The sequence below is a fragment of the Oryzias latipes genome, chromosome 9 (assembly GCF_002234675.1).
Source record: "Oryzias latipes chromosome 9, ASM223467v1".
NCBI lineage: Eukaryota > Metazoa > Chordata > Actinopteri > Beloniformes > Adrianichthyidae > Oryzias > Oryzias latipes.
The window spans coordinates 895,720-913,449 of record NC_019867.2 but is presented as its reverse complement, the minus strand read 5'-3'; the positions used below and the strand labels follow the sequence as shown (position 1 = coordinate 913,449).

At 47.7% G+C, this 17,730-nt stretch overlaps 1 protein-coding gene across 4 annotated transcripts in view; it reads left to right on the top strand.

Moving 5' to 3' along the window:
• The window catches only part of LOC101167013 (A disintegrin and metalloproteinase with thrombospondin motifs 3), a 112,967-nt gene that overhangs the window by 30,899 nt on the left and 64,338 nt on the right, over window positions 1–17,730 (top strand). For all 4 annotated transcript variants that reach the window (XM_023958119.1, XM_023958118.1, XM_023958120.1 and 1 more), the window contains one exon: window positions 1,324–1,480. In XM_023958119.1, coding sequence (XP_023813887.1) covers window positions 1,324–1,480 — 157 coding nt within the window. The remainder of the gene's footprint in view (window positions 1–1,323; window positions 1,481–17,730) is intronic.

The window sequence follows — 17,730 nt, the reverse complement described above, 5'->3', positions numbered from 1 at the left end:
ATGACTGTGACTGAGGCGGAGTCAGCTGTCAAAGTTTGACAGCTGACTCCGCCCCTCGATGTCCGTCTGCCGCTGGAGGAGGCTGCTCCAGGTGTGAGAGAGCAGGAAAGCCCCCCCACAACAGACACCGGATGGATCATGGAGACGATGGAGATCCGAGAGCAGGCCCACACCTCCATGAACCGGGATGGGGGGGTCCTCCTGCTCTCTCAGGAACCAGGAAGTCAGAGTTTTCTTCTACTTTTTCAGCACATTTGATACTTTTGAACCCTTTTCTTCCAGTGAAAACTTTTGCGTTTGTTTCTGGATTTGGTTCCTGGCGTCTGAATTCACTGATTCAGCGATCGATGCTGAATCAGTGACGTTCAGCATCATTCGCCATGGATGTGCTTTTGATGGCGCTCTGCCGATGCCGCCGCCGTCCTGCGCCGGCCGCATCCGTCCATTCTGTGCATTCTGGGTCTAAAAAGTGCAGCTCTTTTTCTTGGGCCATAAATGACAAAATCAGCTGCAGGTCGCCATCACTAAACAATGTGACGCTGCTGATTCAGAGCTTTGTGAGGAACAGCAGTTCAGCGTCTCCTGTGTCCTTCAGACATCCTCATTAGCAGACGGCTATGAAGGCACAGCTTCTTCTGAATAAATCACTATATATGATGTTAACTCGCATTGTCCTACATTCTAAGTAGATTTCTTTATGTGACACTGTGGGATAGAAAGTTCTCTTTTTTCACTCAAAAGGACAATTTAACAGCAAAATGTATGTTTCAGAGCAGATTTCTGAAGAACCTGAAAATAACAGATCAGGGGTTAGGGGCCATGTGGCTGTTTTACCCCTCCATTGCAGCTCTTTTACCCCTGCGTTGTGGCTGTTTTACCCCTTTCTTTCTGGTTGAATCAAAGGAAAAAGCTTTTAATTAAAAACATTCTTTTTTTTTGGAAACAAGGCCCATCAAACGGAACAAACCAGTCAGAAAAGTTTCACTTTATTTAACTCAGTTACAAACTGACTGCAGCACTGTACCCGGCCCTGACTACATTACCCATAATGCTTTACAATCCATCAGCCAGTTCTGCTTCCTAGTTTAACAGAGTCGTGCAAAAACATTTAAACAGACTTTTGAGGTCAGGAAGCACAGACATCACTGCTGACCTCAATGATCCTTTGTGCTACAGGATGTCTTTTATTTGGAAAGAAAATAATGTAAGCCTCTTAGAAGGTATAACTATTTCAACCAATGATGTTTAAACTGTTCCTCAGAGCAACAGCTCCTCTCTGAATGTCCTCAGGGTTCCAGGTTCTGACCCGGTTTTGTTCTGCAGGCCGGCATGATCCGCACAGATTCGGACGAGTACTTCATCGAGCCGCTGGAGAAGGACACTCAGGAGCTGGAGGACCAGGGCCGGGTCCACGTGGTCTACCGCCGCTCGGCCGTGCTGCGGGCCGCCTCTGAGGCGTCCGTGGATTTCCAGCTCCGAGGTAGGACGCTCCGCGCGCCGGCGTGCTAGGAGGAAGAGGCCGTCTTTTTGTTTCCACTGCTGTGGTGTTTAGATGAACGATGAGCTCGGGGACGATGGAGGGGGGGTGAAGGCCAGAGCAGCAGCAGAGGTGCCGCCCCAGCCCAGCTAGGTTTGTAGGCGGCGCCATGGCGCGCCTTCATGATGGCTTCCTGGATGCTCGGCGTGAGGTTTGACCTGACAGGAGCAGGTGAAGCACGTGCACGGGAGCAGCGCCGTGCACTTCTTTTATTTTCACATCCTCGGAGCTTCCAGATCTTAGGAAGCAAACTCTGCTGTCATTGGTCTGCTGGAGTGGCCTGATCAGGCTCCGCCCACTGCTCTGCAGCAAATGTGAGATTAAGAGAAAAACTTTTCATGGCTTTGATGTTGAGCCCCCCCAGTTTGAGCTTCTTTGTGGAATTTTTCAGGAAGTCGTTACGTCTGACATCAGACGCTGTCTGAGCAATGGTTCTGAAGACGACCCGCAGAACATTTGCTGATGTTTGCAGGGCTCGTGGACACGTTCGGCCCCCCCTGTGTGTTTTTGTTCAGCTCTCCTTTTGTGGGACGTTTCGGTGCGTTTGTGTTTCTCTGGGAGATGAAGTCCTGACCCGTAAGGGAAACTGTCCCACTGATTTTCCCTCCGTCTGGGGGCCATGACAGCAGATGGAACCCGTCTGTTTCAGCTTCTGCTGCCATCTTTTTATCAAAGTTGGACCTTTTTGGTTTTTTACACTTCGAGTTGATGGTTTGAAGCCGGAGCGTCCAGACTAAACGTACTTCCGTCATTTCTATGCTGATTATGATGATGATGATGCTGATGAGGATGAGGATGATGATGCTGATGCTGATGATGATAATGCTGATGATGAGGATGCTGATGAGGATGGTGAGGATGAGGATGAGGATGATGATGATGATGATGATGAGGATGCTGATGAGGATGGTGAGGATGAGGATGATGATAATGCTGATGATGATGCTGATGAGGATGAGGATGAGGATGAGGATGAGGATGAGGATGAGGATGCTGATGAGGATGAGGATGATGATGATGATGATGATGATGATGATGATGATGATAATGCTGATGATGAGGATGATGATAATGCTGATGATGATGATGATAATGAGGATGAGGATGAGGATGAGGATGAGGATGATGATGATGATGATGATGATGATAATGCTGATGATGCTGATGAGGATGAGGATGATGATGAGGATGAGGATGATGCTGATGCTGATGATGATGCTGATGAGGATGAGGATGAGGATGATGATGATGATGATGATGATGATAATGCTGATGATGCTGATGCTGATGAGGATGAGGATGAGGATGATGATGAGGATGAGGATGATGATGATGATGATGATAATGCTGATGATGAGGATGAGGATGCTGATGAGGATGAGGATGAGGAGGAAGATGATGATGATAATGCTGATGAGGATGATGAGGATGATGATAATGCTGATGATGATGAGGATGAGGATGAGGATGATGATGCTGATGAGGATGAGGATGATGATGATGAGGATGAGGATGAGGATGGTGAGGATGAGGATGAGGATGATGATGATGATGATGATAATGCTGATGATGATGATGAGGATGAGGAGGAAGATGATGATGATAATGCTGATGAGGATGATGAGGATGAGGATGATGATAATGCTGATGATGATGAGGATGAGGATGCTGATGAGGATGAGGATGAGGAGGAAGATGATGATGATAATGCTGATGAGGATGATGAGGATGAGGATGATGATAATGCTGATGATGATGAGGATGAGGATGAGGATGATGATGCTGATGAGGATGAGGATGAGGATGATGATGATGATGATGAGGATGAGGATGGTGAGGATGAGGATGAGGATGATGATGATGATGATAATGCTGATGATGATGATGCTGATGATGATGAGTGACGGTTTTCACTTTTCAAACAGCAAGGAAAACTTCCAGCTTCCAGACTTTTCACTGATACTGCATTTTTATCATGTCAGAGGTTTTAAAATAACATTTGTTTCCAAAAACAAAAAATCCGTTACCCTTGTGCTGTCCTATGGGGTCCAGATGACCCCCCCCTTCCATTGACGTGTTCTCCCTACCATGACAAAGGTGGATAAAGGTGGAAAGATTTCATGTAATCCATGGACACCAGTGAAGATCACAAATCATTGAAGAAAAAAGGTTCAGAGCTCTGTCTAGTGGGTCTAGATGACCCTACTCCCAATGTTACAGTGCCTCCAACCCACAAGGGTTAGAATCGATGTTCTTCTCATCAACCATAAATCCTTTTGAGGCGTAAAACAAAGACAGCTTGAAATGGGAAATTATATTTAATATATTCAACGTGGACAGGACCAGGGAGATGGTGATGGACTTCAGAAGGAAGGAGACAGTCCTGCAGCGTCTCTGCATCCTGGACAGGGATGTGGAGGAGGACAGATACCTGGGAGTGACTATCCACAGCAGACTGAGCTGGAGGAAGCTGAGGTCCTTCAATGTGTGGATGGAGATCTTCTAGCAGTCTGTGGGGGCCAACACCTTGTTCTCCTCTGTGGTCTGCTGGGGGGGGCAGCAGCATTGCAGTCAGTGACACCAACAGACTGAAGAAGCCGATCAGGAAGGCGGGTTCTGTCATTGGCTGCAAACAGGAATCATTTGAAGCAATGATGGAGAGGAGGTCACTGAACAAGATCTTATCCATCATGGACAACCCGGACCATCCTCTCCATCCGGTTCTGGACAAACAGCAGAGCTGCTTTTCTAGGAGACTCAGACAGCTCCGCTCCAAAACTGCCGATAACGGAAATCCTTCCTACCAAATACAACAACACTCTACAATACCTCACAGTGTAGCACATGACTTTTGCACATTTTTGCACATTGTTAACTGTTTGTTAATTGTCTTTAAATCATACCGCCTTATTTGTTTACATTTCTGCTACATTTTTGTTCTCATATTATTGTTTTTTTATATTATTCTATCTTTTATCTTTACTGCTATGTTTGGGATCATTAAAGTACTTCTGATTCTGATATTTCATAAAAGCAACTATAGATCAAATTCCATTGAAATACAGTTTTCTTTTTTGAATAAGTCGGTTATTTACAGGCTAAAAATCCTTCATGTTTAACATATTTATGGTTGTTTTGGGAAGAACCAGATGTTGGCGGCCACTCGTGGCGTGAGAGGCCGTGAAACACGTTCCCTTCCTGTCGTTGGACGACGTCTGCTGGTTGTGGAGACGTCACTCATCCAAATCCACCTCTGGTTCTGGTTCTAGGAAGGATCCTGCAGGAATCGGGTTCCTGCCTGTGAAGGAACTTTTCTTTTCCAGCAGGTCCACTCAGACAGGGGGGGGCATGGGGGGGGGGCAAACAAACGGAGCAGTGACATGTTTGTCTAGTAAATCTATGGCTCCGTACCTGAGAAACCAGATCACAAAGAGCTGCTAAAGCGCAGAGGCGTCCGCTTGGAGGCCGACTGATCTGCTGCCAAAACCCGAAACGGCGTTTGTTCCAGACAGACGTGACGTCCAGACCGTCTCGTCCAGCTGGTGGACGGACAACTTAGAGTCCTGGAAATTCAGCAGTAGAGATCAACTGTTTGGCCTTCATTCTTTTTTATTAAATTCTTCCCATCTTAACTTTTTTTATTGAAAAATCTAAACCTTTTTCAACATTTCTGGTGTCGTTTTTCTGCCATATTTGTTCTAAGTTTGCCAAATGTTTCCAACTTAAACTCAACTTCTCATGTTCTCAACATTATTCTTGAGTTTTTTACTGAAACTTTATTTTCTGCATGTCTTATACCCTTTTGTACGGTGGCCTTGAAGGTCAAATCACATCAACAAATCACTCGACTCAAACACGTTAAAAATGGCAACGGCAATTAAAAAACAAAACAAAATAATAAAAGAAACAAAACGAATGTCCTGAAACTAAAACCTAATCCCAAAAAAAAAGAAACAAAATAAAAAGGAAACATTTCAAAAAACAAAATCATTTCCAGAAATCCAAATGAAACAAAAGAAGAAAGCAGGAAAGGTTTTATGGGACATCACTGATTGGACGAAGATGTTTGTTTACATTTTTAACAGGAAGTTGTGTTGGAATGAGACGATTTTTTTCAGACAAAAGATAATTTTATGAACTTTCTGGCCACGCCCACTGAGAGCGTTTGGTGAGATTGATCAGCTCTCTGCTGTGGTTCCGGTTAAACATCCTTCTGTTTCCCTCTTCTTCAAAACTCAAACCAGGGATGTCCCATAATACCCTTATTTTGTCTCGTTCTGAACAACTTTTGTTTGCTAAAATGTAATGCAGTTTTTCTCTTCTTTTAATCGTAGTTGTGATCTTTAATATGTTTTGGGGTTGAGTGGTTTGACCTTCAGGGCCACCATACTTTTGAAATCATTTCTCCACAACATTCCTGATATGTTTGCTCATCTTAGTTTTAGTCTGAAGGTTGAATTCCTCTAAACGTCCACATAAAAAATATTTCACATTTGTTCCCAGCATGTCAGAAATATTCTCACAGTCAATGTAAGGCAAAAATCCCAGTCAGGGAAAAAGTCAGTTTCTTCACCTGCAGTAATAAATAGGGGGGGGGTCTGCTCCATTTTCACATCGTGGTGGAAATGGAGCAGCACGTCTGTGCGGTTTGATCCGTTACTTTCAGAAGCTGCTGGAGCTTCAAAAACACAGCAACGTGAGGAGGAACAGGAGGACATGAGGGGTCCAGACGTGTTCAGGAGAGCTCAGGCTGACGGGGGGGCCACGTGCAGTCGCAGCTCAAGCAGACCTGCAGAAGAAAAATGTTGCAACGCGTCCACAAACGAGCGAAGAAATCCGCGTCAGCATCCCCTCTTTCTGATCACCTCGCATCATTTCTTTTTTTTTTTTTTTTTAACTTGTCCTGTCCAACAGCTGGGCAGACAGATGAGAGCTGAGGGCCTCTTGTGTTGGACATATTTTACTTTAACAAGAGGGGTTATTAATCTTCAGACAAACCAAAGGTATGTCTGAATAAACCCCTTTTGGAATTGAGGCCAAACTTTATTCATTTCAACCATGACTGAAAATCTTTGGTGTTGGACCGGACGGAAAAGGAAAAAGGGGAAGAAGAGAGAGGGACGCTAGAGAGAGGGGGGGTAGGGGGTGATAATAGGAGGGGAAGGGGGGTAAGACCATGAAGCAGCATAAAGCAACAAGTTTACTGGTTGTTAATCATTATGGTAAGGTTCAAATGCAGTACAAAAAGGGCGGGGCCTGTTCACACACACTCAAATATTATCAACACACCTGCTAGCTGCAAGAAATGTCCACATGTCAACATGTACACAAAACAGATAGTGTTCACACGCATACCTATGCCTTCAAACCAAATAGTGTGAAATCTTTCATTCATTCAATCATGCAAACTATGAGTGCAAAGGTGAGCTAACACCTGTGCTCAGGTGAGTGTTTATGTTCTTCTAAAATGGATGGTGGAATGTGAAAAGAAGGAGGAGCGCCCAGCCACCCCCACACCCAGACCCCCGCCGCAGCAGCAGCGGCAGCCGGAATCTCCCCAACGCCACACGGGAACAGGCAGGGAACAACCGCCCCCCGGGCGACCAAGACCGCCACCCAGTCCAGGGCCAGCAGGACCGCCGCGAGGCCCCCAGAGCCAGAGAGCAGGGAGGCGCGGAGGGAAAGAGAGCGCCGCCCCAGCCCAACCAGGAAAGCAGCCCCCCCGCCGCGCCGGAAGAGCCCAACGCAGGGCCCCACCGGAGAAGGACGCCCACAGCCCCAGACGAGCACCCCACCACCACCCAGGAGTTCCGGGCATCCCCCCGCCCCAACCCCTGGTACGAGCCAGGACCCCCCCAAGGGAGACCCGCTCCGCACTCCAGGCAGCCACCCACCCGGCCCACGGTTGGTCCAAGGAGGAGCAAGGCAGGGGCCCGCCGCCCCCGCCCAGGAGGGGGGAACCCCGGGGAAAAATGGGTGGCCCACAAGGGGTGTTATAAATATGGCCCAGGCTCGGCCATGTTGGAAGTTTGGCGGGGCCCAGCGCTCAGGGGCAAGGACCAGGACCCACCCCCCAGGGACACGAACACCCCCGGCTCAGGTGTAATGTGAACCCCCCCACCGTGCGGAGAGAGTACCGCCGGGCCCAGGGAGCCGGCACCCAAGGGACACTGCCGCCATCCCCAAGGGGCCCGCACCCCCCACCAGGGAAGGGGTAGGGGACAGATGGACCGAGGTCCCCCCCTTCCTTGCAAAATGTGTGTGCGTGTATGTGTGTTTGAGAGGGTGTGTGTGTGCATGTGTGTGTGTTTATGTTGGAATGTATATATTGAAGGGGGAGGGGTGTGTGTACTAAAGGGGGTGCAGTTAAAATTGGCGAGTAGGGTACTAAGGGGACATCTCCTGATTACTCACAGTGATGTCCCCCCACCCTCCCCACCAAGGGGCCCTAAATGTCTAAGGTGCGGTTAAAATTGGCAGGTAGGGTGCCAGGAGGACATCTGCTGCTTGCTTGCAGTGATGTCCAAGCACCCCCCCTACCAAGGACCCTACATGTCTAAGGTGCAAATAAATCCGAAAGAGGGGGGGCCCACTCCATACAGCAACCATAGGAGGGGGGCCACTGCCAAGTAGCCCCCCCCCCCAAGGCTCATCGCAGGCTAAGCCCCCCACCCCCTCACCCTAATATGAGGTTATATGAGGAAGGGGGTAAGTTGGGGACAGCTGGTCGACTGTGCCCCGGTAGTCAAACAGCTGTCCCCCAGCCCCCCCCCCCCAGCAAGGGGGCCAGGGCCACCCAGCCCAGGGGCCCCACCCCCGGAGGCGCCGACACCCCAGGCCCGGCACCACCCACCCCACACAGAGAGAGAGGAGCCAGAAAGCGTCGCCCCCCCCGGAGCAAGCCCAGGCCCCCACCCCCAGACGCCGGCCCTAGAGGAGCTCTGGTCAGGCCTCGACGGGACCGAGGAGGCCAACCGGCCGAGGCAACCACTGATTGCCTCAGCGGAGACCCCGACCCGCTAGCCCCCCCGACCCGTACCAATAATGCCCCCCCCCTCCCCCCCAGAACGCCCCCCCACAGGACAGGGCCGACAAGCCCCCCACCCCAGACCCCGCAGCCGAAGCGGATGACACCCAGAGCGACCGGGGGCCCCGAGAGGGTTGTCCCGTCCCGTCCCAGAGCCAGGGAAGGGCCGATCCCAGCCCCAGGTGCAGATGGGCAGCCCATCCGGCGCCGTTGCCCCCCCCCCCTGAGCAGGGCCCCCCGCCAAACCCCCCCAGCGCAGGCAAAGGGACCACCCCCCCAAGCCAAGCCAGACCACCACCCCACCCCCCCACCACGCACCCCCACACCCAAGCCCAGAGGACCACGCAGCGCCCCAGCCCGCCCCACCCAGGCACCGGACCCGACCCCCCGACCAACGGAGCCCCCACCGCCCTTGCCAGGCACCGGAAGCCCCGACCCCCACCCCAAACCACGGCAGAAGGGCAAGGAGCAGCGACGACCAAGCCCCCCACCCCCTAAGTCATGGAGTCAACCACAGGAGACCAGAGAGACTGAATTCTTTCAAAGTTACTTGAACCTTGGGCTGACATTTTTTCCAAGCTGATATGATCAAACAGCAGATTTCTGTGTTGACTTATGTTTATATTTTTCTTGTTTTTCCAATTTATTAAAATAGTTTTTTTGGCAATACAAAGAGTTATGAAAATGATAGATGCTAATCCTTCTTCTATATCGATGGCACTCATGTCACCAAGCACACAAAGTGACAGTGAGGCAGTGATTGAAACCTTAAGCCAGACTGATAAATCGGCACATACCTGCTGCCAAAGAGCCTGGACAGGGGTGCAGAACCACAGTGCATGCATGTAATTGTCGGGTAGATTATTATCACAGTGCTCGCAAATGTCTGAGTTACTGAGACCCATCTTGAACATCCTCTGTCCAGTGTAGTAAATTCTGTGAAGAGTTTTGAGATGGATTAGCTGCAGATTTGGACTTTTTGTCAGTTTAAAGGTGTTTAGACAGAGTTCTGACCAGAAGCTTTCATCTGTGCTGATGCTCAAATCTGCATCCCATTTTTTTGTTGGAAGGGCAATATTGTTATCTAAATTACATAAAAGTTTGGATATTTTGGAGAGAGTTCTATTCATTGAAAAATTAATCAGAGTGGTAACTACATCTGGTAGCTTTAAATCGTCGTCTTTAAATTTATACTTTTTAGTAATACTTGATTTAAGTTGCTGATATTCCAAGAAGTTATTTATTCCATGTTTGTCTTGAAGTTCCTGGGGAGTTATGAATCTTCTATCAATAATTACGTGCTCTAGTTGTTTTATGCCCCCTGCTTGCCAAGCTGGGAAGTGAATCATTTTTTTGTTAATAAGGATGTCCGGGTTGTTCCAGATGGGTGTCATTTTGCACGGTTGAATTGATGATTTTGATATTTTGAGAAATTCCCACCAGGCTGTTAAAGTGGCATTTATATTAATGCTTTTGAAACAATCCTGTTTTTTAACTGTTTGGCTGATAAATGGAAGATCTGACAGGTTGATCTTTCCACATAACGCCTGTTCCAAGTCTAACCATGAGTTAGTTTCTGGATTATTTTTTAACCATTTTAAGATGTATTGTAATCTATTTGCAAGAAAGTATTTGTGGAAGTTAGGTAATTCTAATCCTCCACAGTTTTTTGCAGATTTTAAAGTTTTTAGACTAATTCTTGCAGGTTTATTGTTCCATAGAAAGCTTGATATGGATGAGTCTAATGTTTTGAACCATTTTAATGGCGGTTGTGTGGGAATCATTGAGAAGAGATAATTAACCTTGGGTAAGATTTTCATTTTAACCGTGGCTACCTTGCCCATAAGGGACAGAGGCAGGTTGGTCCAGCGTGTTAGATCGTCCTGTATGCTTTTCAGTAATGGGGTGTAGTTTAGCTGCACCAGTTCTGATAGTTTGGGGGAAAAGTAGATACCCAGATATTTGATATTTCCTGTTTTAACTGGAATTGTGAGTCTTTGTTCCATATTCCTGTTGAGTGGTAATAAAACAGACTTATTCCAATTAATGGAATAGTCTGATGTGGAGGAGAATTCATTTATGATCATTGCTGTTTCATTTACAGAATGTAAATTCCTTAAAAACAGTAATATGTCATCCGCATAAAGACTAATTTTATGATGGCTGTGTTTGGTTTTTATTCCTATAATGCTCTCATTCTGTCTTATTGCTGCAGCTAAAGGCTCAATGAATATAGCAAAAAGAGAAGGAGAGAGTGGGCAGCCCTGTCTGGTTCCTCTTCCAAGAAAAAACCTGTTTGAAGTCTGTTCCTCGCATCATTTCTTCATGCTCTGCAGTTTTAGCCTCTTTTTAAAGATCCTGACACGCAGTGAATCGGGCAGTCAGATGGGTGAGGGTCGTCTGCAGGCCCGTCTGCTCTGCAGGCCCGTCTGCTCCAGTCAGATGGGTGAGGGTCGTCTGCAGGCCCGTCTGCTCCAGTCAGATTGGTGAGGGTCGTCTGCAGGCCCGTCTGCTCTGCAGGCCCGTCTGCTCCAGTCAGATGGGTGAGGGTCGTCTGCAGGCCCGTCTGCTCTGCAGGTCCGTCTGCTCCAGTCAGATGGGTTTCATCTTTCCTTCCAGTCCTTAACATTTTTTTAACTCTTGTATTCTGTATAGATGTCGAGTAAAACATAAATGACTCGACTCAGTCATGACTCGATGGCACGAAACCCATCCAGACGACTGTTGTGATTTTAGGCTATGCAATTAAAATTGAAGTGAAGTGAATGATTTCTTTGTGGATACAAGTGTGTGTGCATGTGAGTGTGTGCATTTAAGTGTGTGTATATGCACATTTGTGTGAAATGTGTGTGTGGGTGAGTGGGTGTGTGTGTGTGCATGCGCATGCATGTATATATGTGTGTGTGTGTGTGTGTGCATACTTGTATACGTTTTTGTGTGCATGCATTTGTGTGCGTGTGCATGTGTGTGTGTGCCCGTGCTTGTGTGTGCGTTTGTATGCATGCATTTGTGTGCATGCATGTATGTATATACATATATATATGTGTGTTTGTGTGTGTGTGCATGCATGTATGTATATGTGTGTGTGTGTGTGTGTTCATGCTTGTGTGTGTTCATGTTTGTGGGTAGATTGGTAGTAATTTAAATCCTTAAAGGTTATCGGGCGTTTCTTGGGCTCTCATTGAGAGCGTCTGCTCTAATATGTTATTAGCAGGAGTCATTTTAGAGATGCCAGAGGTTACAGAGAGCACTTACCCCCTCCCTCGTTTACCACTGGGGAGTGTGTTTGTGTGTCGGTTAGAGAAGCGAGTTTTGATACCTGGACTGTTGTGCTGCTTGACGCTGCAGATCTAGTAGATGTTTTCCTCTGGTCTGGTCTGGATGAGTCTCTCCTCCTCCAACGTGGTGATGATTAGTGAGGAGCTGCTCCTCTCTCCTCCAGTTTCTGACAAATATTTTCAATTCTTCCTGATGTTGTGAATCAGCAGCTAATCTGTCAGAGACGGGGGTGGGGGGTGAGTTGTGTTGCAACACTTTGGTTTTCCGCTGCTTGACAGAAACATTAGTGTGTTCTGTAAGAATCAGCAGAGGCTGCCTGAAAGTCTGGAGATGACGGTTTCTGCAGGGGGCGGGGTCTCTGCTCTATCTGAGATGAGGAGCGTTTCTGGAAGAGGGGGGCTCCACTGTGACCTTCTGACTGGAGGTTTTGTTCACACAAAATGAGATTAAAACTCAAGATTCATAAGAAGCGTATATTCTGCCAAACGTTTTAATAACTTTTGATAATCTCTCTCACTAAACTGGTGGAGGAGGAAGCACCAATCCGTACATAACCCTATTTTTGGGAAAAGTTAGACTTCTTCCTGATACGGTTCTCTTCTGACATCAGCCTCTAGTGGTCTTTTGAGGAACTGCAACCTTCCATTCGTACTGTTTGCATTCATAAAGTGGGGGCTGGTTCAGGGCAGTTCCTCCACCCACTTTTAACCTTTCCATAGTTAAACTCTAATGAAAAACTAGGTTTTGTTTCTGTGAGGTTTGGTCTGAACCCTTGACTGGATCAGAGTCTGCGTGACGTCATCCATAGAAATTGATTTAATCCGCCTCCAACCAAATAAAGCCAAATCTTTGTTATGCATGCTGCCATATTGTTTCATCAACATCGTTTTTTAAAAAGCAGTAAATGCAGATTAATATCAAACGATGAATCGATTTATCCAACCAAATGGATCTATCTGCTTCAAGTTGTTCAGTGGGAAATGACGGATACCTGTAAAGCGCTTTCAGCGAACGACTTCAGTCACACACTGGTGGCGGCTCCGCGGCCGAACACTGGCGCCAACCTTCCACCAGGTACAAGGTGGGGTTCATGTCTTGCCCAAAAACACTCTGAGCGGGCAAGTTGGGAATCGCACCTGCAACCTTCCGATCAGTGGTCGACCGCCCTATCGCTGCACCACGGCCGCTCGTTAATTGAATCAAATCGAACTATACCATTATAAAATCGTTTTAAAATGAAATAAATTAATATTGGAAGATACCATCTGGATTGAGGTACAGTAGGTTTATTTGACTCTAAGGTAAAACCGACACACATGTCACGGCGTACAACACACGTGTGATGTCATGAACACGGATCAGTCCATCATTCAGTCCAATGTGTGACAGACTTTGAATAAAGTCATGTGACCATCCAGTGTCTAGAATGTTCTAAGAATGTTCCCTTTGGATTCTTTGGATGTGGAAAAACAACAGTGGTGAACTTTAGGAAACTAACATGTGAATGGATTTGACATTCATTCTAGTTTACTTGTTGGTTTGGACACAGATTTCATTTAACTTGATGATCTGGAAGAAATCCAAGAATCTGGAAAACTGTTCAGTAGCAGGAATTTCTGTCTGGAAGTTTGGATGAAGAGGATCTGGATCCACTTTAGGTCAGAGGACCGGATCCAATTGGATCATTTAAGATGAACCAAAGTCGATAATTACGGCACTAAAATAGATAAATGCATTTGAGAATCAATCTCGACTGTAAATAAAAATGTAGACGTTGCTTCATGGAAAAATATTTGAATAGATTATTATACAGAAGAACTTGATAAATGCAGAAAATGCTCCTCCTTCTTTCAGCTTGTTCATCTTCATCCTCTGTCTTCCTCCTGAACAATCTTCCCTGCATTTTTCTTTTTTCAATGAATTTTTCAAATATAAATTATTTTCTTTGCTGCATGTTTCACTTTTACTTTTGCAGTAGCTTTTATCTTGAACTGTCAATCACCATAGTGTTCAGAAAACTGCAGGAATCATTTATTGTTTTTCTTGTCACGTTGCAAACAAACCAACCTCCATAAAAATGTTCCTGCTTGACTGGGAATGAAAGGGTTAAAAAAAGACATCCATCAGAAATAATAACAGGAAAAACAGCAACGTTACAATCCAGCTGTTAGCGCCTGGGAAAGAAAAATTTAGGTTTTTACTTTTACAACATAATTGAAGATGTACAACACACAACACGGCAACACACAACACGGCAACACACAACACGGTAACACACAACACTGCAACACACAACACTGCAACACACAACACTGCAACACACGACACTGCAACACACAACACTGCAACTGCAACAGACAACACTGCAACGGCAACACACAGATCTGCAACGGCAACACACAGATCTGCAACAGCAACACACAGATCTGCAACGGCAACACACAGATCTGCAACGGCAACACACAGCACTGCAACGGCAACACACAGATCTGCAACAGCAACACACAACACTGCAACGGTAACACACAGATCTGCAACGGCAACACACAGCACTGCAACGGCAACAGACAACACTGCAACAGCAACACACAGATCTGCAACAGCAACACACAGATCTGCAACAGCAACACACAGATTTGCAACGGCAACACACAACACTGCAACGGCAACACACAGATCTGCAACGGCAACACACAGATCTGCAACGGCAACACACAGATCTGAAACAGCAACACACAACACTTCAACGGTAACACACAGATCTGCAACGGCAACACACAGCACTGCAACGGCAACAGACAACACTGCAACAGCAACACACAGATCTGCAACAGCAACACACAGATCTGCAACAGCAACACACAGATCTGCAACAGCAACACACAGATCTGCAACAGCAACACACAACACTGCAACGGCAACACACAGATCTGCAACGGCAACACACAACATTGCAACGGCAACAGACAACACTGCAACGGCAACAGACAGCACTGCAACGGCAACGCACAGCACTGCAACAGCAACACACAGATCTGCAACAGCAACACACAACACTGCAACGGCAACACACAGATCTGCAACGGCAACGCACAGCACTGCATCGGCAACAGACAACACTGCATCGGCAACACACAGATCTGCAACGGCAACACACAACACTGCAACGGCAACACACAACACTGCAACGGCAACACACAGCACTGCAACGGCAACACACAGCACTGCAACGGCAACACACAGCACTGCAACAGCAACACACAGCACTGCAACAGCAACACACAGATCTGCAACAGCAACGCACAGATCTGCAACGGCAACGCACAGCACTGCAACGGCAACAGACAACACTGCAACGGCAACACACAGATCTGCAACGGCAACGCACAGCACTGCAACGGCAACACACAGCACTGCAACAGCAACACACAGATCTGCAACAGCAACACACAGCACTGCAACGGCAACAGACAACACTGCAATGGCAACACACAGCACTGCAACGGCAACAGACAACACTGCAACAGCAACACACAGCACTGCAACGGCAACAGACAACACTGCAACGGCAACACACAGATCTGCAACGGCAACACACAGATCTGCAACGGCAACACACAGCACTGCAACGGCAACACACAGATCTGCAACAGCAACACACAACACTGCAACGGTAACACACAGATCTGCAACGGCAACACACAGCACTGCAACGGCAACAGACAACACTGCAACAGCAACACACAGATCTGCAACAGCAACACACAGATCTGCAACAGCAACACACAGATCTGCAACAGCAACACACAGATCTGCAACAGCAACACACAGATCTGCAACGGCAACACACAGATCTGCAACGGCAACACACAACACTGCAACGGCAACACACAGATCTGCAACGGCAACACACAACATTGCAACGGCAACAGACAACACTGCAACGGCAACAGACAACACTGCAACAGCAACACACAGATCTGCAACAGCAACACACAGATCTGCAACAGCAACACACAGATCTGCAACAGCAACACACAACACTGCAACGGCAACACACAGATCTGCAACGGCAACACACAACATTGCAACGGCAACTGACAACACTGCAACGGCAACAGACAACACTGCAACGGCAACGCACAGCACTGCAACAGCAACACACAGATCTGCAACAGCAACACACAACACTGCAACGGAAACACACAGATCTGCAACGGCAACGCACAGCACTGCATCGGCAACAGACAACACTGCATCGGTAACACACAGATCTGCAACGGCAACACACAACACTGCAACGGCAACAGACAACACTGCAACAGCAACACACAGATCTGCAACAGCAACACACAGATCTGCAACAGCAACACACAGATCTTCAACAGCAACACACAGATCTGCAACAGCAACACACAACACTGCAACGGCAACACACAGATCTGCAACGGCAACACACAACATTGCAACGGCAACAGACAACACTGCAACGGCAACAGACAACACTGCAACGGCAACGCAAAGCACTGTAACAGCAACACACAGATCTGCAACAGCAACACACAGATCTGCAACAGCAACACACAACACTGCAACGGCAACACACAGATCTGCAACGGCAACGCACAGCACTGCATCGGCAACAGACAACACTGCAACAGCAACACACAGATCTGCAACAGCAACACACAGCACTGCAACGGCAACAGACAACACTGCAACAGCAACACACAGATCTGCAACAGCGACACACAGATCTGCAACAGCAACACACAGATCTGCAACAGCAACCCACAACACTGCAACGGCAACACACAGATCTGCAACGGCAACACACAACATTGCAACGGCAACAGACAACACTGCAACGGCAACAGACAACACTGCAACGGCAACGCACAGCACTGCAACGGCAACGCACAGCACTGCAACAGCAACACACAGATCTGCAACAGCAACACACAACACTGCAACGGAAACACACAGATCTGCAACGGCAACGCACAGCACTGCATCGGCAACAGACAACACTGCATCGGCAACACACAGATCTGCAACGGCAACACACAACACTGCAACGGCAACACACAAAACTGCAACGGCAACGCACAGCACTGCAACGGCAACACACAGCACTGCAACGGCAACACACAGCACTGCAACGGCAACAGACAACACTGCAACGGCAACACACAGCACTGCAACGGCAACACACAGCACTGCAACAGCAACACACAGATCTGCAACAGCAACGCACAGATCTGCAACGGCAACGCACAGCACTGCAACGGCAACAGACAACACTGCAACGGCAACACACAGATCTGCAACGGCAACGCACAGCACTGCAACAGCAACACACAGATCTGCAACAGCAACACACAACACTGCAACGGCAACACACAGATCTGCAACGGCAACACACAGCACTGCAACGGCAACAGACAACACTGCAACAGCAACACACAGATCTGCAACAGCAACACACAGCACTGCAACGGCAATACACAGCACTGGTTGGTTCTGGATCTGGTTCCAGATGGAACTTTTCTCCTGCAGAGTCCTTGTATTGTCAACACTTTCCAGCCTCTAGTGTCATTTTCTCTGCGTGACGTTTGTGTGTTGTTGTTGTCTGTTGTTGGATCACGCTGCGCCACCCCCCATCACCAACACATGTATTGAGCAGGACTGGACCGTACCGGCTTAAAGTCAGCCCTGCTGATTGGTCAGATTGGGGCGCGGTGCCACTCAGTCCAGCTCTCAGACACGGTCAGGTGTGAACTCACCAGCCCTCATGTGATGTCAGAGAGAGGGAGGAGTCAGTCCCACTGGGGGTGGCCGTGGTGTTTTTTGGAAGCCCAGACTTATTTCCACATCTGCAAGTTGA